Below are 26,800 nucleotides of genomic sequence, written 5' to 3' on the forward strand. Positions count from 1 at the left end.
CCAATTCGTACAAAAAATTTCTAAAAAGTTTCACCATGATAATCGTAATTGTGTGTCTATTAATTATGCAAATTAAACACGATCGTAGAAACGATCGTTCAATGACATGACGTGACACGACACAACGCAACGCTTAATGTGATACGACACGTCAGATTTCCGTGACCTTTCCTTTCTCCGAGAAACATGTGTAATATACAACCGTTAAACATCAGCGTCTTACGATATCTGGAACATCGCGTTTTGGGCCGGATTATCGAACCATTTGGGGGAGAGAAGAGAATACAATCCGTCGTGACAAACAAGAAACCTGACGTGTATGTACGTGTATACGCGTTTCGACTTTTACGCGAGCGGATCTCTCGACTACTCGTCGGAGACGCGACGATGACGTAACGTGATATAATAGCGTAACGCGACACTCAGCAATTGATACCCACGTGCGTGTGTCCTGAGAAAAATCCACATTGGATCGAAAGTTATTGTGCAAAAAACAACGAGGGACGTCCGCACTCTCCACTGCTCCCAAGTTCTTTCTACGTTCTGCAATTTAGTGATTTCTCACTTCCAAAACCCACAAAATGCAAAATCACTACGGTTTTCCACTGGGAAACCTAGTGCAACATTGGTGCGCATTGAGTGCAATTGAATGCATTAATTCACGTATTTTTAGTATAAAAATAATTTAATCATTTGAAAATTATGAGGATACCTTGACAACAGAATATGTAATTAAAAGGATTAAATTATTTATTAATACACTGAAAATACATAAATCGATTTCCACTAAATTGTACCAGTGTTACATTAATTTAATTATTTAAAATTTTCTACCTCTCCTCGAGGGAGATGGATATAATAATAATATAATTATAATTGTAATGTAATAATATTATTAAAGAGCGAAAAGCGCGAAAGGATGTAAAATGCAAGCAATATAAAGTTCGTGTTACTTGCACTTTATGCACTTAGCTTCTTCGCTTTTTCACGCTTAAATATATTATACATATTATTATATTATTATAATTATGTTATTTTATGTATTATGTTGTCATTTTAATAAATAAATTTTATTAAATTGTCATTTTAAATAAAAAAAAAATTTTGAGGGATTTCAAGCAATGCGATCTATGAATCGATTATTTTTGGATTTGTTATCGAATGTGTCGATTGGTCATCAGAACAGAAAATGTTGAACATGGCTGACACGTCGGCCAATCTTCGACTTTCTGCCATCAATTTTCACTTTGTTTTTTTCAGTTGAACTTTTTGCACTTCTTGCACGTTGAAAAATATATACGGTTTCTTGTGTCATACATGTGCATAGATCGATATGTAAACAGAATTTTAGAGCGAGGTTTGGTCTCGCTATTGATGAGCTGTATAAAAAATTACGCGATAGAACATGGAAGTGGACGTTTATTTTCTATCGATTTAGTCATTCCAGTAACGCAACTAAAGTAGATAAATCGCGTATTGATACATCATTTATTGTTGTTTATTAAAAAATTGAGTGTATTAAAAATTAAGTAGTAAATTTATAATCTTCGAGGCGGAAAATTGTCAACAATGCCAAAATCATGTAATGGCCTTTTTTAAGTCTTATACCATCGCATTGAATTGTACGATATATTATGGTCTGAAAAGCAAAGCTGGCAACTTATTTAGCAAAAACCTTGGTTATACATTTTGCTTATTAAAACAATACTGTTCAAAGAGCATCATGAAGGTCCTCAATGTTGCTGAAAAACCTGATGCTGCTAAAAATATTGCTGGTTATTTATCACACGGTACCAGCAGAAAGGTAAGCATTTATTTATTTATATGAATAGAGCGTTTTCTCAGTAATAATTCTTGATTATCATTCGCTTACTTCTCGTTATTCAATCATATTTTATTTTGTATGGATGAGTTAAAAATTTTATATAAACTAAGTCCTCTTCTTGGCTGTAAATATGCTGAAGTACAATAAAATTCTATTCTATTCTATTCATATTTTATCTTGTAACAGTTACAACTTGTCAGAATTATACCATAATGTAACATTTGCATTGTATTCTTTTCTATCTAATTTAGGTCTGTCCAATTTGAGCTCCAGAGCCAAAAAAGATGTAAAAAGTTCAATGTAAATAAGGCTTGTTCTTTTTCCACATTAAGTTCTGAATTGATATATACTGATGCAGTAAGTTAAAGTGAGACAGGTACAGTTTGTTTCACTCTAACATATTGCATTAGTTCAAAACTAGTTCAAAATTCTTTGAAAAAGAACAAAGAAAGATTTCATGGACTGTAAAGTATTGCTAAGTGTCGATCAGACAAGTATCAATACTTTACAATCTCTAAAATCTTACCTAAATTACTTTTTTGCTTTTGGCTTTGTATTTTGACTTTAGAGCTCAAATCAGATAAACCTAGTCTAACTTTTCATTTTTTAATTATTATACATTCATAATTTAAAAATATTTTAACATCTGCTTATTACATTATTTTACATTTATTTATTAATTTTATTATGTTGAATATATTACTCAAATTAGGAATCAAATCAGTGTTGACTATTGTCTTGCTTTGTCAATTTTTATACTTTATTTATACATGTTATTCAATATATAATCTCTTTATTTACATTTTATGTAAATAATATCTCTTTATTTCTCTCTCTCTCTCTCTTTATCTCTTTATTTAATATTTATATTAATATTAATATTATTTATAAACCGAGGGAGAAATATATTTTTTATATCCATTATTAATATAGATTAATTTTAATCTTGGTTTAATTTATTCTTCATATCATTTTCTTATAACTACAAAAGAGAAAGATAAAAATAAATTAAATATTTTGATAGAAACAGATACTAATGATTTTATTTTTTGTAGAGAGAAGGTTTTTCCAAGTACAACAAAATCTTCGAATTTAACGTACAACTATGGGGCCAAAACTGCCAAATGCTGATGACATCTGTATCTGGCCATTTATTAAACTATGATTTTACAAACGCTTATCGTAAATGGCACAGCTGTCATCCATTAAACTTATTCGATGCTCCAGTATTTAAGCGGTGCGTGGAAGAGAATCATGAAAATATTAAGAAAACCTTGGAACGAGAAGCACGATTCTGCAATGCATTGATTATTTGGACAGATTGTGACAGAGAGGGGGAGAACATAGGTTTTGAGGTTATTCAAGTCTGTCAAGCAATCAAGCCTAATATTCGTGTATACAGGTAATTGTTAATACTTTGATTGTGTTTAGAGGAAACTGATCAGTAGCGCTTAATGTTCTTTAATATGATTCCTACCTTTAGATCCAGCGAATAATTAAAGACAAGAACCAATCATTAAAGAATCACTGAGCTCTCACTCACTGATTAGTTTTCTTTGCTGAACGCAACTATTTTTTGTGTTACACATTTTTAACAAGATTTGTAATATATGTCCTTTTAATGTTTTAGAGCAAAATTCTCAGAAATTACGAGATCGTCTGTTGAAAGAGCTCTGCAAAATTTGGCACAGCCAAATAAGGCGATGAGTGATGCCGTAGACGTAAGAAGTGAATTAGATTTACGAATAGGTACTACTTTCATTAAATGTCATTAATTAGAATGATTGAGCTGTAACTTTATAACTTTATTGTTATAAACTTCTAATTGACAAACATATTGACAGGTGCTGCGTTCACGAGGTTTCAGACCTTAAGATTACAGAAAGTATTTCCCAACATTCTTGGAGATCTGCTCATCAGTTACGGAAGCTGTCAGTTTCCAACGCTTGGATTTGTAGTCGAGAGGTTTCTTGCCATCGATCGCTTCAAATCTGAACCATATTGGAAACTAAAAGTGATGGACGATCGCGAAGGGATATCTGTAGAATTCAAATGGGTCAGAGTAAGATTGTTTGAAAAAATGCCTTGCCAAATATTTCTGGACATTTGCTTAGAACAGCCGGAAGCTACAGTGGAGAAAGTAACATGCAAACCAAAAAGCAAATGGAGACCTTTACCTCTGGATACTATTGTAAGTAACTAAGTTAAGATGTATTTAAGTTGCGAGATATTTAATATTTTATTTTAAAAATTATCAATTCAGGAATTGGAAAAGCAAGGCTCTCGTAAGTTACGCATAAACGCAAAGGAGACAATGAGGATAGCGGAGAGATTATATACCCAAGGTTTCATTAGTTACCCACGCACGGAAACGAATATATTTCCAAAGGAATTGAATCTAAGATCTTTAGTGGAACAACAAATAAACAATCAGGAATGGGGTAACTTTGCGCAAAATTTACTGGAATCTGGAATAACTCCCAGACAAGGAAAGAAAAGCGATCAAGCGCATCCTCCTATTCATCCTATAAAGTATACCGACAATTTGTATGGTCCGTTTATAGTACTTATAGTCTTCTCTTATAGAAATCTAATATCTGTTGGCCAATTTAATGCTGGGAATTACTTATTTTGAATAAAAGCATTGATAAATAATATTTTTAATATTCAAAATAACCAATTAATCACCTTTTGATATTAAATTTCTGTAAGAGTTATTTATCATTAACTCGACTGTGTTAGTCAGTTGCAAATTTATCAATAGGAAACGAAGCGAAAGTCTATGAATTTGTGGTTCGACATTTTCTGGCTTGTTTATCAAAGAATGCGGAGGGCCGAGAAACAACGGTGGAAATTGATATAGCGGGAGAGAAGTTCAAGGCTAACGGTCTTGAAATCATAACGAAAAATTATCTCGATGTATACATATACGAAAAATGGAGTAACAAGCAGATTCATTCTTATGAACAGCGGCAAGTTTTTCGACCAACTAGCATTGATATGGTAGAAGAGAAAACTTCAGCACCAAATTTATTAACCGAGGCTGAGTTGATCGCATTAATGGACAAACACGGCATCGGTACGGACGCTACTCATGCTGACCATATTGATACCATCAAATCCAGGCAATATGTGGGCTTAACGGATACTCAACATTTTATGCCAGGCAAATTGGGAATTGGTTTGGTCATGGGTTACGATAATATGGGCTTTCAAATGTCCAAGCCGCATTTGCGTGCGGATTTAGAAAAAGATTTACAATTGTAAGCCAACCTAATGTATCACTAAATAATCTCTTATAGCCAATTAGATGCACACTAGTACACATTAATTAATGTCTTACATAAATTGACGTAAAGAAGATATGTGTTTAATACAAATTCTTATTATTTGAAATTTTTATCAATTTAATTTCCACTTATAATTGTTTGAAATATATTAGGTGTGAGAACAAGTTCGTGGCGTTTTTCCCGTTAGATGTAACGGAGAAAACGCCACGAACTTTTTCCCATACCTAATAGAAATGGATTAAAGTTCAACTTATTTCTATATGATTTTAAAAACGTTTATTTAAAATATTTGCACTTCACTTTATATAAATTAGTATACAATGGTTTTAATATGCACGAATGCATACTAGTGCATTCAATCAAATTTACTATTATTCTGTATGGTTATGTATAAATCTGTTTTTATCATATTTTATTATCATAGGATATGCGAAAGTAAGAAAAACCCAAATGAAGTATTACAAAATCAAATTAATAAATATCGCGAAGTGTTCCAAGTGGCTATAGAACGCGCCAATTTGATAGACGACTCTTTAGCACACTATCTTAATGAGAGACCTCTTCAAACCGAGCAAATACAGCTTAATACTCCAGTGATTAGTACTATATTTAAATGTCCAAAATGTGGCTCTGACATGGTTCTAAAACAGAGACGACAAGGCAGAGGAAAATATATCACCTGTACGGGATATCCAGAATGTACCAACGTGATCTGGTTTCCAGAAACGGTAGAAGATGTTGAAGTTTTAAATGAAACATGCAATCGGGTAAATATCTTTGCTCGCTGTATTTTATGTGTTTCACATAAGTATATATGTTTTCATAAGTTATTAAATTTGTGTACGATTAATATTTTCAGTGTACAGAAAATATACACAAATTAAAATTCAAATTAGTCAGGAATGTGATACCCATGTACGGTACCTCTCACACAACTTGTATAGGCTGTGATACTATATTTAACGAAATGTTAAACATTAAAGAAGATTGCATTAAACAAACTGGAAGAACGAATTATACTGCTCACAATAATACGAGAAATACATTAAATTCCACCTCAAGTACATCTCAATCTACCTCAAATACATTTCAATCACGAAATACCCAGCCAGTTTCTAATAGTACAGGATTTGTACGAAATAACAACAATGTTGGCTTGATCGGAACTTCTACCGTATCATCCAGCAGACCAAACACACAAAATCAGAATTCTAATATTTCTCAGCCGAATAGCTCGAATAGGTCAAATACTGTCAATAGAAATACAACATCGGACAATAGAGAAAATCATTTTTCTTGGATTAATTCAAGTGATTTCAACAATCCAGGGAACAGAGCAAATCAATCTACGTTCAGAAATTCTCGCAATACGAATAATGTAAAAGATATATGGGGTAATACAGACAATAATGCTGAGATTATATGTCACTGTCATGAGACTGCGATTCAGTTAACAGTTAGAAAAGATGGACCAAATAAAGGTGAGTAACTGTATGTAAGTTTATGATTTGTCACATAAGTCGCTTTGAATAACATTTGCAATTTCAGGACGTCTGTTTTACAAATGCGCTAAACCCCAGGGAAGCGGTTGTAACTTTTTTTTGTGGGGATCTGACAGCGCCGAGTCTAACACAGAGAGCGAACATTCCACTTGGGAACCTAACTGGAATAGAAACAACGATAGTGCTCATTTTTCTGGTGCTTCTAATAACGATTGGGGAAATCCGTCTACGAATAATGTTATGTGTAATTGTAATCAGCCCGCTCGAAAGTAAGTAAAATCTCCAACGATAAATTTTCTCGGCTGGCCATATTAATATTAATATATTAATATTAATATATTGTCAATTAATAATTAATTAATGAGTGATGAAATCATAATTATTATTGTTGCATTAACATTAACTATAGATCTGTTCTAAAGTTTTTGCATAGTTCATCTTTCTTCCTTTTCTATTGGAGAGAAAGTGAGAAAAGATGAACCGTGCAAAAAGTTCAGCTAAAAAGAGCAGATCTTATATCTTTAATATAATATATGTAAAAATATTCTGTTTCTGTAGGTTAACGGTTCATAAAGATGGCCCTAATAAGGGACGACAATTTTATGGATGTCCCAAGGGTGTAAACTCCACTTGTAATTTTTTCAAATGGACAGATGAAGATGACACCAACAATAGTCACACGGACTGGAGCAATTCCACTGCAAGAGGAATAGGAAATAAAGCACGTAGCAAATTTTCACAAAAAAGCAATGCCCCTAAAAGACCCAAACTCACCGGAGGCAAGAGAAAGTGTGGAAATTGCGGATTGGAAGGTAATATTTAAAGAACTTTTTAAATATTGTTTTCTCTTTCTCTTTCTCTTAATTGTGTCAAAAATAGATTTTATATCCTCAATTATATCTGTTATCATATCTAAATTATATATTTTTATATTATATATTATATATTTTTCATTTTTTACTTATTTACAGGTCATACGAGGAAGAAATGTCCGAATAACGCGATGGACTGACGAATGAATTTTTTTCAATACAGTATTGTAAATAATGTACAGTTTATAATGATTGGAATTGTAAAAAACTTAATTAGAATAAAGCAGTATCAAATACAACTTTATTTCTAAGACTTAACTACTGCTTTATGACAACTACTGCTTTTTACAAGTGTTAAGATAGGAAGTAGTTTGATAATCATTTAGTGTCATTTTATAGTTTTCATTCATAATCCCATCATCCTAATAAGCAGTGTAAATAATAATATTTAATAAATTAAATGACAATTCCTTTGTTATAAGAAAAATTGTTTTTCATTCTCTTTAACTTTCTTCTTTCTGTGAGTGAAGTGCGATTGTTGCGTTAATTATAAAAAATTAACATCATTATTAACAATTATCATTATATGTTTCTATTAGCGTTCTGTTATAATATTGATAAACTTTTTCAAAATATATACTTTTTGTTTCTCAGAGATTAATTTTCTAATTTTTGAAAGGCATAACATAAAAAATTATTGTATCTGAAAGTACATCAAATTTTAATTTTAATAGATTGTTAATTGCAAATTGTTTCTGTTATTTTTGTTTTTGCACTAAAAATTCATTTTACGTGAAAATGAAGATGAGAGGAACATCTCCAATGACCTTGATTTTAATAAATGTTACCTAAGTCATGATCCTGAACAACATTCAAGAAGTTTTAGCCATCGATCGAACATCTTGGATAATGCTAATATCGGTGATACTATAACTTTCAAGCTTGATAACTCTAATAAGTACTGACTAAAAAAAGACTCTTAAAATGTTTTGAAAAACTCACAAGGTCAGCTATTAAATTCTGGAATACAAAGATGTTTTGTTTAAAAAAATCGATATGACTTTGATCTAATCTTAGCGACGCCATTTAAAGTCAAACAGATATAATTAGTAAATAGATTCGTAATTCTACAACTTTTATCTGAAACATTTTTCTTAAAAATGTTTTGTTTTCGAGATATTCAACCGCTTCCGGACTTTTTGAGATCTATATTTATGATATCGCATCTACTGCTAAAATACTTTAAAAGACTCGATTGACCGCACTCAAGACACTTCAAAGCATTTGTAGTGAGACTTTAAGTTTTTGTTCTTGTGACTTATCTAAGGCTTGTTTTTTTAGCTGAATATCTTGCATCAACTCTTCTTATATTTTCTTTGTCTTTGAGGAAAGAAGAAGAAGAAAGATGAATTGTGTAAACTAAAAAGAAGAGATCATTAATGTAAAAAACAAGATAGGAATATCTTTTGCAACGAAGGACAGATTTCTTGACTAGGTCGATAAGATAACAGGAATGCAGTTGTATCAAATGAATTATCATTGCAAGTATATATATTGCAAGGATCTAAAATATTTGAAAGTTTCTGAGAAAATCGATTCTTGTATTCATATTTAACAAATATTTCACGAAAGTCATTAAAAAAGGAGGATGAATGTGAAAGAGCAAGGTAATTATAGGAAAGAAATAATATGTGATGTGATGAATGCTTTTGAAAATGTGCAACGAGAAATAAAGATAGAGATGGAGAAATTAAAAGATGAAATGAGATGTAGGGAAAAAGATTGGACAGAGGAAAAAAATAAATTAAAAGAAAGAATAAAGAAATTAGAAGTAACATGCGAAGAATATAATAAAATTAAAAACGAGATAAGACAGTTAGAAAAAACGAAGATGGATAATAAAAGAGAAGATGTGGAATGTGTATGGGATACGAGAATTGAGATGATGAAAGAGTGGCTTGAAAAATTTGAGGAAGGTGAGAAAGATGTAATGCAAGAGAAGGGAAAGAAAAATAATATGAAGGACGCATTGATCTCTCCTATTACTCCAAGTACATCCCAATTGCAAAGTACAGCTACTTCTATTAATACAGACTTTGGTCGAAATAATAACGATTTTAACTTGATAGAAACTCCTAGCACTTCATCGGGAAGACATGCGCAAAATCAGAATTCGAACATTTTTCAGTTAAATGAATCAAATAGATCAAATACTGCCAATGACAATACAGCATTAAAGGATAAAAAAAATCATACTTCCTCGATTAATTTCGGTATTTTCAACAATTTTGCGAACAAATCAGCTCAAGCTGCGTCCAGTAATTCTCGCAACATTATGTGTAATTGTAAAAAACCTGCTGTTCTAAGAGCTGAACAATTTGGATCAAATAAGAGTAAGTGGCAATCGTATATAAATATAATTTGTCACGTAAGTTACTTTGGATAATATTTATAATTCCAGGACGTCTATTTTATAAATGCAGTGAAAACGTTTGCAACTTTTTGAAATGGGCAAATGAGGATAGTGCAAAATTTCAAGATAACGCAGAGAAGAAACGTTCAATGGTATCAAGACCAGACAAAAACAGCGATAGTAACTTTTCTCGCCCTAGCACTTCTAAGGACAATTCTAGGGACAATCCATCCACAAATATTATGTGTAACTGTAATCAGCCCGCTCAAAAGTAAAATCTTCGATCAGAAAAAATAACAAAACTTTTTACGATTAATAACACATGACGTTAATGATTAATTAATTAATTAAAGTCTTAATGTTGCTAATTAGCAGCTTCATTATGTATCTAATATAAAAATAATTTTGCGAATTTTTTTAGGATGATGATTTACAAAGATAGCCCTAAAAAGGGACGACTATTTTATAGATGTCCCAAGGGTCCAACTTCCACTTGTCATTTTTTCAAGTGGGCAGATAAGGATGATAACCGAATTCCTGAAAACGCCAAAAAGTCCAAACTTATCAGGCGTGGAAGAAAATGTGGAATTTGTGGAATAGAAGGTAATAATGAAGAAGAAAGTTTGAAGAATTCATTTTTTTGTTATCTTTTCTTTTCTTTACAGTTCCGACTGAAACTTTTACCAAAAATGAAAACGAACACTCATGTCAATTTTGACTGAAACCATAACTCTTTTTTATAAATATTAATTTTAATATGCGTTTCATATAATAATTAAATTATGATGATTTATGAAGAAAAAGCATTTATATTTTTTGACCAAAATTGACACAACCAAAATTTCGGTTTTTTATTTGGGCCCAAACTTAATTATTGTTTCAGTAAATTATGATATTTATAAAGAAATATGATACAAGGGAATGTCTATATATTGGGTTGTCCGGAAAGTTCATGCCGCAAAAGATTTAAATTTAATAAATGAAATTAAAAATTTAAATCTTCTGCATTTCAATTTTCCTTCAAAATCGGCATGAACTTTCCGGACAATCCAATACATATGGCCTTTATAGGATTCCTATTTTTTAATTTTGGTTTCGGTTGAAATTGACATGTAGAGTGTTTTGGTTCAGTTTCGACAAAAGTTTCGGTTGGACTCTACTTTTCTCTTTTTGTTTCTTTTATTAATTTTTTAAAATAACATTTTTATTATTCTCAATTACATCTATTATCATATTCAAATTGTACATATTATATTTTACATTTTGTGTTATATATTCTTTCACAGGTCACATGAGATACAAATGTCCAAATATAGTCACTCACACACGTTATCTCTCCCTCATGAGTTACATCGATAAAATTTTTCGAAAACAGGAATGTAAATAATATACAGTGATGATTGTAATGATTAGCGTTATAAAAAGCTTAATTAGAATGGAAACGTGTCAAATACTTTTTATTTGTAAGAGTTGATTTCTGCCTTGTAACTCTTTTACAACTATTAAGACTTCTATTGGAAAGAAGTTTGATAATAAATTATTGTTATTTTATAGTTATTTTATAATTCTTATTGATATTCTAGTTTTATAGTTTCTATTTATATAGTAAGCAAGTAACAATGTTTAATGGTTCAAACGACAACTTTTTTGTTAAGAGAAAAATTTTTTAGTTTCTCTAATTCTTCCTTTTGTGAGTGAACTTCGGCAGTTGTTTGTGTTAACTGTAAAAAATATAAAATGTAATTGTCGATATCATTATATGTTTATCATTATATGTTTTTATTACGTTCTACTTTTATTCTTAATTTGATAAACTTTTTTCTTGTGTACACACACACACACACACACACACACACACACACACACACACACACACACACACACTCACTCACTCACTCACTCACTCACTCACTCACTCACTCACTCACTCACTCACTCACTCACTCACTCACTCACTCACTCACTCACTCACGCACGCACGCACGCACGCACGCACGCACGCACGCACGCACGCACATACGCATATATATATTTTATAGATTCATTATTATAATTTTATTATATATCTTATATATTATATATTGTTTCAAAAATAAATTTATTATAATTTTTTAAAAAGTATTATATAAAAAAAGATTACCATATCTAAAAGTACATCAAACTTTAGCTTTAACAGATTATTCTCTTCCTCCAATCGCCTCACTTCTTTTTTTAATTTTTCATTCTCTTTGAAAGTACCTCCCACCTTACCAGACTCTAGAGCAAAATTATTCATTTTTTTATTATTTGAGATAAAAATGCAAAAGTTTCTGTTTAGTAAATGAATGTTATTCACCTGGAATCCATAGGCCAGCCTCAAAAATAGCTTCCTGATCTCCAAGGCGGAGGCGTATAGGACCCACTTCTGGGCCGAGTTCCTTCTCTATTCGTTTAGGGCTTAAATTTTTATTTGCCAGGAAAACGGACGCCTTCCTAGTTGGTGTCTTCTTGGGGGAAAACTTATTGAAGAATAAGGGCATCGCTGATTTTTAAAATTAGCATGGACAAGCAGGCAGTTTACCTAATCATTACAAAAAAGAATAATGGAACTTCGAACGCGACAATCATTGTCTTACATTATAAATATTTTGTAACATCTTAAATAATATTTTCTATCATTTATCTTTAAATTTCTTTTCACAGTTGAAACTGTTGCACGAAACGCGAAATGCGTCACGTTTGTTTATCCTGCCGTTGCCTTGACAATCCTTTTGAATTTAAAATGGAAGGGCGGATTATTGAAGGATCGATTGCTATCGACTATCGAAGGATCGATTGTTTTCGATATTCAATTCGATTAATTTCTACGCTTTTTTTCAATGTTGCTGACTTTATTTACAAGAATCCCCCAGAATTCTGAAGGAATCAATTGTAAGTCTATTTAATTAATGATTGTAGTTTGTGCTGTGTTTTCGTTTCACGCATGACGCGCATGCTGCATTATTTATTCTTGTCATTCACCGAATGTTAAACAAGGATAAATGATGCATATCATGCGTATCATGCGTGAAACAAAACGCAGCCTTTCTTTACTTATCTTATACTATTTCCACTCAACATCTTTGCTTTCTCTTTCTTTATCTTCTTAACATCTGAATATATATTTATCCAAAATTAATATTTCATTGTAAAATTTGAAATATTTCAGAAATTTTTCGTGAATTATTTCTAAAATATGAATATGTCCAGGAAATTTTTTAAATATCTTTTTTTTACAATATTTGTACATTTCTTAAGTATTTTTGTAAACCATTATTAATGTAATAATTAAATATTTTACAGATGTTTATAAAATATTTTAAAAAATAATTTACATAAATATTTTATGTTGATAGATTTGTTCTTTTTAATTGAACAATTCATCTTCAGTATGAAAAGAAAAAGAAAACGATAAAAGATGAACTGTGCAAAAACAATTAAAAAATTCAGTTAAAAAGAACAATCCTTTTGATTTGGGTACTTGGTATCTTTTCCGCGCGAGGCCTCTCAGCTCGCTTTAGTTTTACTATATCGAGTACAGTTCCTATACTTTGTTAATCTTGTTCCCTCAGTTCCCTATTATTATCTATACTGTCATTACTACCATTCATTTAAAGAAATAACGATCGAACAACGAAGTCGAGACAAAACGAGACAGAGTGCAAAGTACAACCGAACTGTCATGCTGCGTTCCTGCGACACAATGAGTAACGGGAAGTTGTGTAACGTTTTCGCGCGGTAAAAGCATCCACGTCTCATTCCCGTTCGCTTCAGTTCGCTTTCGTCGACAGCACCGGTATCACCATGGCCTGGCTTGGCACGATCGCAAACAATGTTCTGCGGAACATCGTCTTCTCGGACACACCGCCGAATGTCATCCAGGAGGTGCGGCCAGATCAGTACAGCAATCGGCATATACATTCCCGTGAGGACGGCATTGTTCTCTACGGCCCTGGCGGTAAGAATCAGGACAAATACGAGATTGTCCTACACAGGCCATGTACGGAGACCTTACATCAAGCATACAGGTATATTTTATTATTGATTTATTATTTTGGCGTAAAAGAATATTATAATTATAAGAATATGTGTTTTTTATAAATTATATGAAATATATAAATAACTACACACAGAAGAATATCATTCTACATGGAGAGAATTTTTTCTTAGTTTATCCTGAAAATGTAATAGTGTGAGACATCATTGTATTTCGAAAAATTTTAATGTAAATCTTTCTCATTCATTAATAAAACTACAATAAAGTATAAAATAAATTTGATTAATTTTATTGAAGTATATGATAAAAATCTTTCAAATATTATATTACACACATACACACTATCACACTACTATATTTTTAGGGTAAATTTTAAAGGAAAATTTTCTCTATATGCTACTGCTAAGAAAAGTGATTAAGTATTCATTATCAGTTACCTTTTTTTCTTTCAAATAATGATTCTTTAACAAAGAATATTTTCTTAATAATCTTAAAATATACTCATTATAAAGTTTAGAAAAATTTATTATATTCAAAACAAGAAATTTTCTTTTGAAGAATATGAATTTTATTGAAGTGATTTTATAATAAGCAAATCTTGGATTTATTTTTAGTGATCTTTATTGAAATATATAATTATTAAGACTTTGAATATATTTTGAATAAATTTGATGTTTGTAATGAACTTGTAACAGACTTGTGGATACATGAACTTTTAAAAAAATTTGAAAAAGTAAATTATATTTAAGTATGTTACGTATTATTTTTCTGTAATTAATTAATCTGTATTAATTTTCTGTCTTGGAAGCAGTTACATTACTATTTAAGTTGATAATTCTCATAAAAACATTTGTCTTGAATTTATTTACCGATAGCAGAATGTTTGTATTTTATATTATCTATCATTTTTCTGTTGATTTTTATTGAATTTTCAAAACTTTGATATCTTCTTGACTTTTCAATATTTTGTTTTCAGTTTGTTTCGATCAGAAACTCTAGATGGTGCAGAGACAAGATTCTTAATATATAAAGACAAAGTCCCTGTACTTGTGCAGATAGTACGTGAGGTAATGTTTATTCATATTTTGTTTATATTTATATATTGTATAAACAAAAAGTATACATTAAAGAAATAATATTCCCATATTATACATTTATCTTCCATACACAATTTAAAAATGATTTGTTATTAAAAAAAATTTTATATGTATAATTGATAATAATTAATCTTATTCTTTTTCTCTGAATGAAAGATGTGCCATGTTGGAAAAATTCAAAAACTCTGCGACACTCTGGTAGAACACCCCACATGGACTCTAGCACATTTAGCAGCCTACTTTGCTCTCCACGATGCATTCATGCACGCGATCGTCAACAGTCAGCTCAACAGCGGGGACTCAGAAACTGGTATTTCGCCTCTGCAAGTCGCCGTACAAACTAATAATTTGCGCACCGTCGAGATGCTGATAGCAGCGAAGAGTTCGCTGGAACATTTGGATCATAATGCGAACACAGTTTATCATTATGCAGCTACATCCACCAAAGAGATCATTCTTGCTTTGGGCTCTGGTCTTCCAAACAGTTTGAACAGTCGTAACAGCAACGGTCACACTCCTATGCATGTTGCTTGTCTGAACGATAAGCCCGAATGCGTAAAAGCACTCCTGCTGATTGGTGCGGATGTGAACATATCTGCTTCCGAGGGTCAGCCCTCCAGTCCCGGTTATGTTGGCGATTTCTTACACAACAAGCCGAACGTGCTTCACGCAGAGGACATGAAATTCGGTGGCACACCATTGCACTGGTCACGTAGTCGCGAAGTGATCACGGCGCTGATCGACACCAATTGCGACATCGACGCGCTCAACTTCGACGGGCGTACTGCTCTGCATGTAATGGTGATGCGCAAACGACTGCCCTGCGTAGTCGCCTTGCTAAGTCATATGGCGTCTGTCAACATTGTCGATAATGATGGCAATACACCGCTGCATCTTGCAGTGGAGGCAGAAACACCGGCTATCGTACAGGCGCTTATCGGCTTCGGCTCTGATGTCGATGCGCGGAATTGGAAGGCGGAAACGCCTAGGCACAAAGCGAACGTTGATACTACCGAAGGTAACAAGATAATCTATCTGCTGGATGCGGTAGGCGCGCAAAGATGTCTATCGGAGATGAAAAATTGTCATCTCGGCTGCAAGCATGACGAGAACTACACTGGTATCGCACCGTCGGAACCGCCACAGTATGTACCGCGCACGATTCTCGATCAGATGCTTCACGTATCAGGCATGGAAAAAATGGCCGAGTATGGAAACCATAAACAGATCAAGGGTGGTAGGTTACTTTGTCTCGATGGTGGCGGTATTCGAGGATTGGTGCTCATACAGACGCTGCTGGAGATTGAATCAGTGCTACGCAAACCCGTGGTGCAGTGCTTTGATTGGATAGCTGGCACGTCTACCGGCGGTATCCTGGCGCTTGGTCTCGCCGCGGGTAAGTCCCTACGGGAATGTCAAGCTCTCTACTTTCGTATCAAGGAGAACGCTTTCGTGGGCTCGCGACCTTACAATAGCGAGGGTCTAGAGAAAGTGTTGAAAGAATGCCTCGGCGCCCACACCGTCATGGCGGACATCCAGAAACCAAAAATAATGATCACGGGCGTACTCGCCGATCGTAAGCCCGTGGATCTTCATCTATTTCGCAATTACGAGGCGCCTAGTATGATTTTGAAGTTACCGGAGAACGGAATGTTCAAATCGACATTATCGCCACAGGAGCAGTTACTTTGGAAAGCGGCGAGGGCCACCGGCGCGGCGCCATCGTATTTCCGGGCATTTGGTCGTTTCCTAGACGGCGGTTTGATCGCTAATAATCCTACCCTAGATGCCATGACAGAGATCCACGAGTATAATTTGGCGCTGAAGGCTACTAACCGCGAGAATGAGGTGATACCGCTGTCGTTAGTGGTCTCTCTTGGTACAGGACTCATACCGACTACGTATACCTTGAATGAGATTGACGTTTTCCGGCCAGAGAGTCTCTGGGACACCGCCAAACTCGCGTTCGGTATCTCTGCGCTGGGCACGCTACTGGTCGATCAGGCTACAGCCAGCGATGGCCGCGTGGTCGATCGCGCTCGCACCTGGTGCTCCATGATCGGCGTACCATACTACAGATTCAATCCACAGCTGTCGACAGAAGTTGCCATGGACGAGAAGAGTGACGAAATACTGGTGCATATGATCTGGAACGCGAAGGCGTTCATGCATGCGAATCGAGATGTGGTGCAGGAGTTAGCAACTATTATTGGACGCGACTCCAGTTTAGAAAAGAACTAAAGAGAAAGATTAAGGAATATCATCTATCGTCGAAAAAAGTACCTGGTTGCGGAATTGTCCCACGCGCACATACACATTTACGTTTGGTGTAATTATCGACGATTTACCGCTGGCTCGGTTAATGATTACATAATTAGCCTAGCAATTATATCGTTACATAGCGTGTATTATAGTTATTTCTTCACCGGTACTTGCCGCCAATGTCTCGACAAATGTGATATTAGATTGCCTTTTTTCCGCCCGCTCACATTGTAAACATGATTTGTGTGAGGTGCATGCATATACTCGCATAGTTCCTCTTTTTTTTTCTTTTCATAATTTTAACTCAATTGCGGTTAAATTTTTCTCCTAGTCACTAGCAATTTTGTGAGATGATATATTTTAGTTAATATATACACATTAATATATACATTATTATAATTTTTTATGTAATTTATGAATCTGCTCGTAAATTCTGTGTTTAAAATGTTTTCTATTATTTTTCTTTTTTTTTGTAAATAATCTCAAAAAACTTAAACATTACATATTGAACTTTATAACTCAAGAGTGCTTAGATAGATTTGTTTTATTTGTGTCACAGAGTTTACAGAAAAGAATAAATTAAAAAAAAAAAGAATTACAAGGCGATCGAACAATATATCTCGCTTTGTAAAATAATTAAATTTACCAATTTAATGTCATCAATTTATTGTTAAGTACAACAACCGCGTTTAAGTATTTTACAGAGTTTCATTAAGCGCACACACATATCCACACACATACATACACACACGCATCGCTGCAAAATTTTTGCATAATATTAAGACTCGAGTGAAACACGATTCGCAGTCAGAAGGAAGGATGACACGAACTTGCTTTCATTTATCATGAAACAATTTCATAGAAAAAATAGTTTTCTATTCGATTGGTAAGACAATGATTTTATTTTATTCGACATGCGTAATCTCATTGTGAAAGTCCTTGTGAATATCTTCAAGAATTGTCTCGTGTCGTCTCCCATCTTCTGCTTACAATCTATCGGGGTCCCATGTAATACGGCGGTTGCGTCATGGATGCTGATATATAAGGGTAAAAAGAAGGATGCGTCGACATACTCTGCGGCTGGTAATCGTTCTCTTCACTGTGCACGGTGTATCCCTCCGCGGTAGGGTAGTATTGTCCATGTACACAAGTGTAGGACGCCTTCGCAGCGGCTGCGGCCACGGCCGTGCTGCTACTCATTTCCGTGGAGTACTTGAGACCATCCGGATATCCCTTGGCTTCCGGGTATTTGGGCAGATCATAGGGTTTGGTCTGCAAATCCGGATACTTGGTCGCTGCCGACTCATGATGATGATGGTACTTAGTACCGATCATCTCGTGGTGATATTTGGTGCCGGTCATCTCGTGATGGTACTTGGCTACTTCGTGACATTTTGCCTCAGCGTAGCTTCTGGTTGTCGTCTCGTACGTCGACTTGTTAGGATGATCGACAGCGGGATACTTGGCGACTGTCTCGTTGACCCAGACCGGTCGAGCTAAGTCGTAAGCGCTAGATTTCGGTTCATGATAGGCTGTCGGTCGCTCGTACGCCTTCACACCAGCGTCCGGATATAAACGGGCGTAGGTGCAGTCCGAGGAACTGGCCGAAGAATCGAGAGAAGTCCCCGGTGATGGAAGACCGCCTCTGTGCACGATAATACCCATCTGATCGTCCGATTTCGGCTTCCTGCGACGAGGTTGATACTACGAACGATATCATATTGTGTTTGAATTAGTCATCTCAAATTAGGTCTCGCTGGAATCATATTGCGTTATGAGTAGTGAAAAATTGTATAAATTCTTTTTTTGTACTGTATATTTAAATATTTTGTGTAATTTTCTGATGTATCCCGATATGATTGCAGTGAAGAATCAATGAATTTAATTTTAAAGAATGCTTTTTTATTTAATATCCTGCTCTGAAATCTGTTAAATAATCCATAAATAAATTAATATTGTAATTTAGTAAATGGACACAAAAATAATGACATGTAACAAATTTACATAAAAAAATTTCAAGGTTGTTTTGTGTTTTGTCCTGTACATCTCGGTTTATTATATAATATGTATTCACTTATCACGTTTTTCTTTCCATTTTGCATTTAATGTCATATTTTCTAATTCAAATATCTTTAGACATCATTTTATGCGTATAATTTTGTCTTTCACGCACATATCTACATATCTTGTTATTAATAAATCTTGTATAATCAAATTAAACGAATTAGATTAATCCGGAAATTGTCATCTGATCTTTTTTACATAAATGATCACCTGTGGTGTATTTTTACATTTTAATTAAAATCATTATTTTTAACAACATTAAATATATATTATTAATTGTTTTTGGATTTATCAGTATTTGAGAAAATAGATACAAATTAAATTATAATTTAAAAAAAAATCAAACAAATATTAAACAGAATAAATATGCTAAATAACTTTATTATGACAGTTTCTAAAAAAGTTAAGATTTTTTTTTTAATTAATATAACGTTTTTAAAAAATAATTTTTTTTAAAAAACCATTATGTTATAATTCATTTTTTTCACCGCTGAGATAAAAATGCTAGGACAAATTTTTCTTTTTTCAATAAAGCTACATTGTTAATCAATCTTTAATCTACTTTAAATCGCTTGCTCAATATATTGTTATTTTATACTAAAACATGATTAAATTTAACACTATATATGAGTGTCAATTTAACACTATAGTGTCAAGTTTAATTCACTATAGTGTCAAGTTTAATTGTTTTAGCATAAAATAATGATAGATTGGGTAAGAGTGGTAGGAGCAGGCGACTTAAATTAGGTTAAACATGACACTATAAATTTAACATTGTGCTTGAAACCGGTAAAAGCTCCGGTTTTTCCGCATCCCGCGTCTCGTCACCGCTCGACTTTCTCGCCTCGCATAGAGCGGCGACACGGATGGCTTCATCGTGGTGAATTCATTTCCCCTTCTCGTAAATCATTGCCGACACGCGGCGCGGTGGGATTCAAATCGCTCGAGTGATCGAGCCTCGATTAACCACTCGAGCACTAAGAGAGACGAATGCGCGTTTTACATGCGCTAATTCGTTCCGCCATCGCGCGCGAATCAGGCCGCTCGATCGCAAACCGGCCGTGCGATTTCGTAACGCACGAGATACATTCCTCATATTATTCCTAATGATGCGCGATTAAGATGCGAATGCGTAATTCCGTCGCGATTATATGTCGTCAATCGGTTAATTCGGTGATCATTTACCTTGTAATGCGGATGCTGTTTCTTGTGTGCGTTCCGCAGTCTCTCGGCTTCCTCGATGAACGGCTGCTTCTCGCCGTCGCTCAGGATCCTGCAACAAAATACAATTCGCAATCTCCGATATTGCTACTTAATGCAAGGAATATGTACCTGCTTAAGATACATATCGAACTTTATGTATGGAAAAGATAGTTTTGCTGAAGAGTATACGTATCTAAAAATTTAGCTATTAAAGAATTTCTTGACTATAAATGTGATTACACAACAAGTAAGAAATAAAGCTTTTAACAGTCAAGTTGGATCTTAAGTGCTTATATAAGATAATTTGGCGTGAATTTATGTACTACATATGTAGTTATTTAAACTGCGCGCTGAAATAATTTTTCGATCTTGAAATGCAACTGAATTACTGTAATAATATTACAAATTAAATTGACTAACAATTTAATAGTCTGCTCAGAAGCATCTTAGAAGATTTTAATGATACTGAATAAAATAAAATTTAGCTACCGATCTCAAAATAATTATTTTAATTTTTTGCAACATTACTTATCATGCTTGAGACTGTTATACATAATTATTTTGATAGTTCAACAAAATAATATGAAATTTATATCTATAGCTAAATTTGTAAATACTTGAATCAAATCATTCTTTCCGCGCGGAACAGATAAATCGGTTTGATTAAAAAAAAAAAAAAAAATGATTATCAATATTTCTTCGTTTGATTCTTCTATTTTTAGGAAAGCTTCCTTCTTTAGACAATTAATGGATTAGAATAATGTGATTTAAAGTATTATTGTAAATAACTGTAAAACATATTCATAGAACTTTAAAATTATATCCCAATTTATATACAATGACGATGTACATACTGAGAAGCAATAATTCGAGAAGAATAAATTAATGCATATATAAAATTGAAGTACATTCTTTCACTTACTCCTTTTACAGATTAATCTTATCATAAATACACAGAATGAAAGTTATGATAATTTAAAGCTACACCAAGATTTTGAAGTCACTCTATAACAAAATGCAAACTGCGACTTGATTTCTTTGACAATTACATGTATCTATCTACAGTCTGGTCAAATCTAGATTACCTCCACAATTTTCCCAGCGTCTTCGACAACTCGGCATTATGCAATTGTGGATATTGATCGGCTAATCTTCGCCTTGCCGCCTGTGCCCACACCATGAAGGCGTTCATCGGGCGCTTCACGTGGGCGCTTCTTCGTCCGCCGGCGCGCGAAGTTACCGGAAGTAACGTCCAATCGTAACCTGCAAATATACAGCATATAATGAGACTCGTAATCTATATATGTACAATTTCCGAAATCTTTGAAAGAAAGAAGATTAGAAGACTTTAGCACAGATCATCATCCACGCTAGAAAAAAATTCACTTTATATATCAAATTCGATAAATTTATTTATAACTTAACTTAAATTTATTTATAACTTAGCATAAATATTCGAATTTTAGAAGTATCTTCAATATTATATGAAGTGATGAAGAAAAACACACCAAAAAATAAAATTCGAGTTCTTCTCCATTGATTATCAAAAGATTATTTAAAATTCAATAGTATTGAATCTTAAATCTTTCGATAGTCAATGAAGAAGAACTCGACTTTGTTTTTTTTCTCATTGCTATAATATTATGATTTATCATTATAATATCTGCATCTGAATTAATTAAAATCAGTTCTTGATATATTTTATTTCATCGTAAGGAAAGCAACTACAAAAAGTACGTTATAAATGGCAAGTGATAATGGAATTGTTTGGCTCGTGTATCTTGCCGTCGCACAGGCACCGGAAGTAGTTCTGTCCGCGGAATCGGATTGTAAAGGAATATGAGATAAAACTACACCTGTATCCTCGTGGCTCGTGCGGCCGATTCGACCAACATTTGTTAGCGCTGTCGGTCTCTCTTCCTTTCTTCTGTCTCTTTTTTATTTAACTTCTTTATACGATAGGACCTTTACGACCTGGAAATCGTACAGAGAGAAACAGAGAGAGAGAGAGAGAGAGAGAGAGAGAGAGAGAGAACGAATATGCTCTTACTGTTCTCTCGTGATTCTTTCGCATTAAAAAATTAATTATTATTATTCGACAATCGTTTTTTCTCAAACGCAAATAGCTAAATCTTGGATTATCGCATGGATCTCTTGGAATTCGGTACCACTTTCAGTAAAGTCTCTCTTATTCGGAAGACGATTATAAGTCATTAATCTATGCACACATGAGGAAAATTAAGAAATAAAAAATAACCTGTATCGATTTTGTGAAAATATCGAGTTATTTTTTAAATTAGAATTGATCAATTTTAGCGAGAAAAAAAATATTTAACTTTTAAGACGTTAAATAATTTTCCGCTTTGAATAGCTTACATTTCTCGTGTCGTTTCTTACATTTAGAAAATTCGGTTCAATTAAATTATAAGCATAAATACATATCAGTAAATATGATAAGATCGAAATATTACGAAGTAATCCTACTTATGTGGTCGAGATGATAAGAGACGTAAGTGTTCCGGATTACCGAAAATTCCGCGCCGCTTAATAAGGATTCGGCTCCGGATGTGGATTCCTACATTTCACTTCGTGGGAAAAGAGCTCGCAGCAAGCCTGAGGTCGTAAAACCTTGTCTCCCTTCAAACAAATGTATACCGACTTATGTAAATCTGTCTTGTGCTCTCACCATGGTCTCCTAAATCTTAATTCCCCAGTCCAAAAGAGCGCAGTCTGGTTCAAATTGGAGGCAGATCCAGAGGAATGAGGAAGAGCTTGGGATGCAAGGCGGTAATTAGGCCGGTTCGGAAATTGCGTAATATCCCGTGTGTGTAAGATTGATGAAATTGACTTTAAAGCTAGCAATTAAATTTTCGTCTTACAACATATTGTATCCATTTCTTCACACGACTGAAAATTACTTATGTCCCTTTCTAATGTCAATTAATTTTAATCTCGGTTATTTATTTTTTATTTCTACTTCTAAAAATTAGAAAAAGATAAGATAAAGGCTAAAATTAAAATGAAATTAAAGTTAATATCTGTTGATAGAAATAACCCTTATGGATAGTATTCATACATGAATAGACATAATATTGTCCATTCTTATTCTAAGATCGTCTTAAGTAATGTTTTAAAATGTTAATACAACTCTTTGATTAGCTTATAATATATCAAGATTATCCTTAAATCTCAAGTATAAGAATCTAGAAAACTATGAAAAATATCTAGCTTAAATCTATATCAATATAAATTAACTTTAATCTTTAATTTATTCTTCATCCTCTCTTAATTCTTGGAACTAGAAAAAGATTAAAAAAATTAGTTACACTAAGATTAAAATTAATTTACATTAGTAGAAATCAGAAATACATTTAGAATAAGAACTATTTCTCACTTGTTATTTTACGTAAAAATTAACAAAGATTTTAAAATTTATTCTTAATGAGGAATGAATTTACATAATATTAATTCTTTAGTCCCAATATATTCTTTTATCTATTTTAACAAAATTAATATCATTATATGTCAAAAAAAGATAAAAAGAAAGAAGAGAGCATTACACATGCAGGAATTAAAAATATGAGATTGAGAAAAGAGCTTAAATCTCAATTTAATTACATTGAACTGTTTTTCATGTTTTTAATCACCATTAAGCAGGAATCGAGTCAACGAGGGTGAACGGGGGAAAGAGAGTATGGGCGAGACCAGGGGAAAGACGGTGCACGTGACGAAGCGTCAACCCGGGGTTCAAGAGGCTGGTGGGAGCTAATTACCGTGGGTCCACGGTCCACTGGCGCGGCACTTGTGTCGGTGCCTTTCAGCATCTGGGGGAGGTCCTTCGTCAACGCCTGCGCCGATAGTCGCGGCCGAAATACAATTTTACACGGAAACGCGGAAGGGCTTTGCAAGGAACGCAACGGGAATAGAGAAATTTCGCGCGAATCGAGCGTACGTGGTAAATTAGGCGTACAAAAGACATCAGTCCTTAGGAAAGACGGCCTCTTTTTGAGGCTTAACTGACTATGTAGATTGTAGGTGAACCTCCTCAGTCGCTGGAGCGACTTACATAGAAAGGCAAAAAGAAATATTTTTCTTTGCACTCCATGTCTCTTTAATAAAGGACTTCGCACTAAAGTTTTATACGGAAAATTAAGTCTCGGTGAAATAAATTATAAATAGAAAGTTTAAAGGGCGAATGAGAGAATGTCAGAATATAAAATGTATTTTTTAAACTGTCATATCGAATATGTGTATTGTTTCTTAGATTTCTTAGATACGAAAAAAATTATAATGAGAATTAAAAATAAATTACATAATTGAATTATCCTTACGTGTGAGTACAAAATTAAAAATCGTATGCAAAAATATAAATTATAACAATATCGAAAAAAAGAGAATTTTTAATCAAATATGAATATATGTTGCTTATAATACTGATTGAAAAAATAAAGTGACTACATCATGTTTGCACGTAAGAGGCAAGTTTATGAAAATCGGTAAATATTATCAATTTATACTTCTCTCATATGTCTGTGGCGTGCACGCTGGTTGTACACAGTTCATTTGAGATCTACAGTTTAACATCAATTCCGAACGACGAAGTTTTGAGAGCGAGTGTGGCAAAATAGTCAGCGCACTGGATTGCTATGCTAGAAATCCCGGATTCGATTCTCGGTAAAATCCAAAATATTTTCTTCATACACTCGTTCTCTTCTCAGAAGGAAGTGGCAACCTATTGAGAGTATCCTTGCTATGCAAGGAACACTTCTCTAAACAAAAACTTGATCGTCGTTCGATGAAATTGTTCTATATGAATTGTGTACAACTAGTAGCGTGCACACCAACAGAGACATATGATATGAGAGAAATCACATCATGCTTGGACACGGATAAAGAGAAAGATGATAGATGTTTTACATTCGTTACCTTTGTGAGACGGAGACCACAAAGCTTCGGCAACTGTGTAGGCGTTTGTTCAATATATTCTTTTTCAGTCCAAAAATGATCTTGCAAATCAGATAACATCACTGTGTGGACTGAAAAGAAATATATTGAAGGTAGTGAAGCAGCGTTTACAAATATTAATGAACCGAAAGTTGTCGAAGTTTTATGTGATTTCCGCCACAAAGGTCATGAATGTAAAACATCCATCTTTTTAGGTTTCTATTTATTATTTTTTACATGTAATTCCACATATTGTAACGAAATTGAAATTTTTTGATATGGAAATTTAAAAAAGAACTATGAAATTAATAAAAGTTAAATATATGATGACTTATCTATACAATAAAATAATAAATAATCGTGACATGCAGGATTCAGGCGTAATTGTTAAGCAAATAAGCCTTTTTTTTATGAAAATGAAACATTTATTGAAGTCATCAATTATAAATTGATTACATATTTCTTTTTTGTTTTGTGCCTCCTCAGATCATAAGCAAATACATATCTACATTTCTTCTTTATCTTAATTGAGAAGGCCGTGAAGGATCATGACGAGTTATTATCAATTTTCAAAGTATCGCCCACAAGAGATCGATCGCATAGCAAAGACTTCATGATGTGCTGAGAATTACATGATTAAACGACGTATATAGAAAATAATAAAAGGGGTAACCACTTAATATAATTGTAGGACAGAATCCTCGAAATCATTATGAAATTTCTATGATAATTCGATAATTACATATGCAACCACGAGAAATCATTATATTATAATTATTAGTATTAGTATTAAATATAAGTATTAGTATTAAATAAAATCGTATATTTTTACCAAATGGTTTCATATGTAGTGAAAAAAATTATTTGTAGTCAGATGAAATCATGTGAAATTATGTTTCAGATGAAATCATATGAAATGTAATTATTGTGAAATGTATATAATTATTATGAAACGTAATAGCAATAGAATATTATTTCAAAACTAGTGGTTACCCCCTTGGAAAAAAACAATATAAATGATAAAAACTGAGAAAATCTTAAATGTCACGCAAAGAACTTTTGATTAATATATTACTCAATAATGACGCTCGTACCCGCTAGAGTTTATTTTTGACATCATTTACAATCGTTTGAAATATGTATTCAAAAAACGATTCCAAAAATATTCAGAGAATACTTGTAGCTTATCCTTATTGTTGATTGTCCCTTTTGTTCCGGGTACCTTAGAAAAATTTATTCACTTTAATAACAAAGACATAAAAGTTTTCTTTTATAGCGTTAATAAGTTACATGAATTCAACAAAGCCTATAAGGATCCTCGACCACATTTCTCAAAGAATAATGCATTGAGATTGGTCGAAAAGTAATTGCAT

General features: G+C 33.2%; 6 protein-coding genes across 6 annotated transcripts in view; 3 read left to right on the plus strand and 3 right to left on the minus strand.

Annotated features, from left to right (window-relative positions):
- Positions 1-546, minus strand: part of LOC108693164 (E3 ubiquitin-protein ligase MARCH6) — a 7,908-nt gene extending 7,362 nt beyond the window's left edge. Inside the window, exon 1 of the mRNA XM_018201953.1 lies at positions 441-546. The gene's annotated coding sequence lies outside the window, so the exon portion shown is untranslated. The remainder of the gene's footprint in view (positions 1-440) is intronic.
- Positions 547-1,358: 812 nt separating this feature from the next.
- LOC108692137 (DNA topoisomerase 3-alpha-like) lies at positions 1,359-7,657 on the plus strand. The gene is made up of 11 exons (XM_018200291.1): positions 1,359-1,804; positions 2,881-3,227; positions 3,456-3,574; positions 3,670-4,016; positions 4,089-4,377; positions 4,590-5,088; positions 5,540-5,882; positions 5,975-6,596; positions 6,664-6,886; positions 7,176-7,429; positions 7,589-7,657. Exons 1-11 carry the CDS (start codon positions 1,586-1,588, stop codon positions 7,627-7,629), a joined length of 3,303 nt encoding a protein of 1,100 aa, XP_018055780.1. The 5' UTR covers positions 1,359-1,585; the 3' UTR covers positions 7,630-7,657.
- Positions 7,658-9,001: 1,344 nt separating this feature from the next.
- LOC108691937 (putative uncharacterized protein DDB_G0267716) lies at positions 9,002-11,229 on the plus strand. The gene is made up of 4 exons (XM_018199908.1): positions 9,002-9,822; positions 9,891-10,113; positions 10,264-10,445; positions 11,129-11,229. The coding sequence occupies exons 1-4, from the start codon at positions 9,078-9,080 to the stop codon at positions 11,227-11,229; spliced, it is 1,251 nt and encodes a 416-aa protein (XP_018055397.1). The 5' UTR covers positions 9,002-9,077.
- A 244-nt stretch (positions 11,230-11,473) lies between these two features.
- Positions 11,474-12,464, minus strand: LOC108692537 (protein chibby homolog 1). Its single transcript, XM_018200843.1, has 3 exons — positions 12,178-12,464; positions 11,983-12,098; positions 11,474-11,563 (listed from the first exon to the last, which is right to left on the minus strand). The coding sequence occupies exons 1-3, from the start codon at positions 12,359-12,361 to the stop codon at positions 11,474-11,476; spliced, it is 390 nt and encodes a 129-aa protein (XP_018056332.1). The 5' UTR covers positions 12,362-12,464.
- A 941-nt stretch (positions 12,465-13,405) lies between these two features.
- Positions 13,406-17,486, plus strand: LOC108693142 (85/88 kDa calcium-independent phospholipase A2). The gene is made up of 3 exons (XM_018201914.1): positions 13,406-13,888; positions 14,834-14,924; positions 15,111-17,486. Exons 1-3 carry the CDS (start codon positions 13,665-13,667, stop codon positions 17,193-17,195), a joined length of 2,400 nt encoding a protein of 799 aa, XP_018057403.1. The 5' UTR covers positions 13,406-13,664; the 3' UTR covers positions 17,196-17,486.
- Positions 17,487-17,759: 273 nt separating this feature from the next.
- LOC108693149 (transcription factor Sox-8-like) overlaps positions 17,760-26,800 on the minus strand; it is a 14,890-nt gene continuing 5,849 nt past the window's right edge. Inside the window, exons 2-4 of the mRNA XM_018201926.1 lie at positions 21,569-21,746; positions 20,466-20,553; positions 17,760-18,920 (exon numbers count right to left, since the gene is read on the minus strand). Coding sequence (XP_018057415.1) covers positions 18,210-18,920; positions 20,466-20,553; positions 21,569-21,746 — 977 coding nt within the window. The 3' untranslated portion in view covers positions 17,760-18,209. The remainder of the gene's footprint in view (positions 18,921-20,465; positions 20,554-21,568; positions 21,747-26,800) is intronic.

The sequence above is a fragment of the Atta colombica genome, unplaced genomic scaffold (genome assembly GCF_001594045.1).
Source record: "Atta colombica isolate Treedump-2 unplaced genomic scaffold, Acol1.0 scaffold107, whole genome shotgun sequence".
Lineage (NCBI taxonomy): Eukaryota > Metazoa > Arthropoda > Insecta > Hymenoptera > Formicidae > Atta > Atta colombica.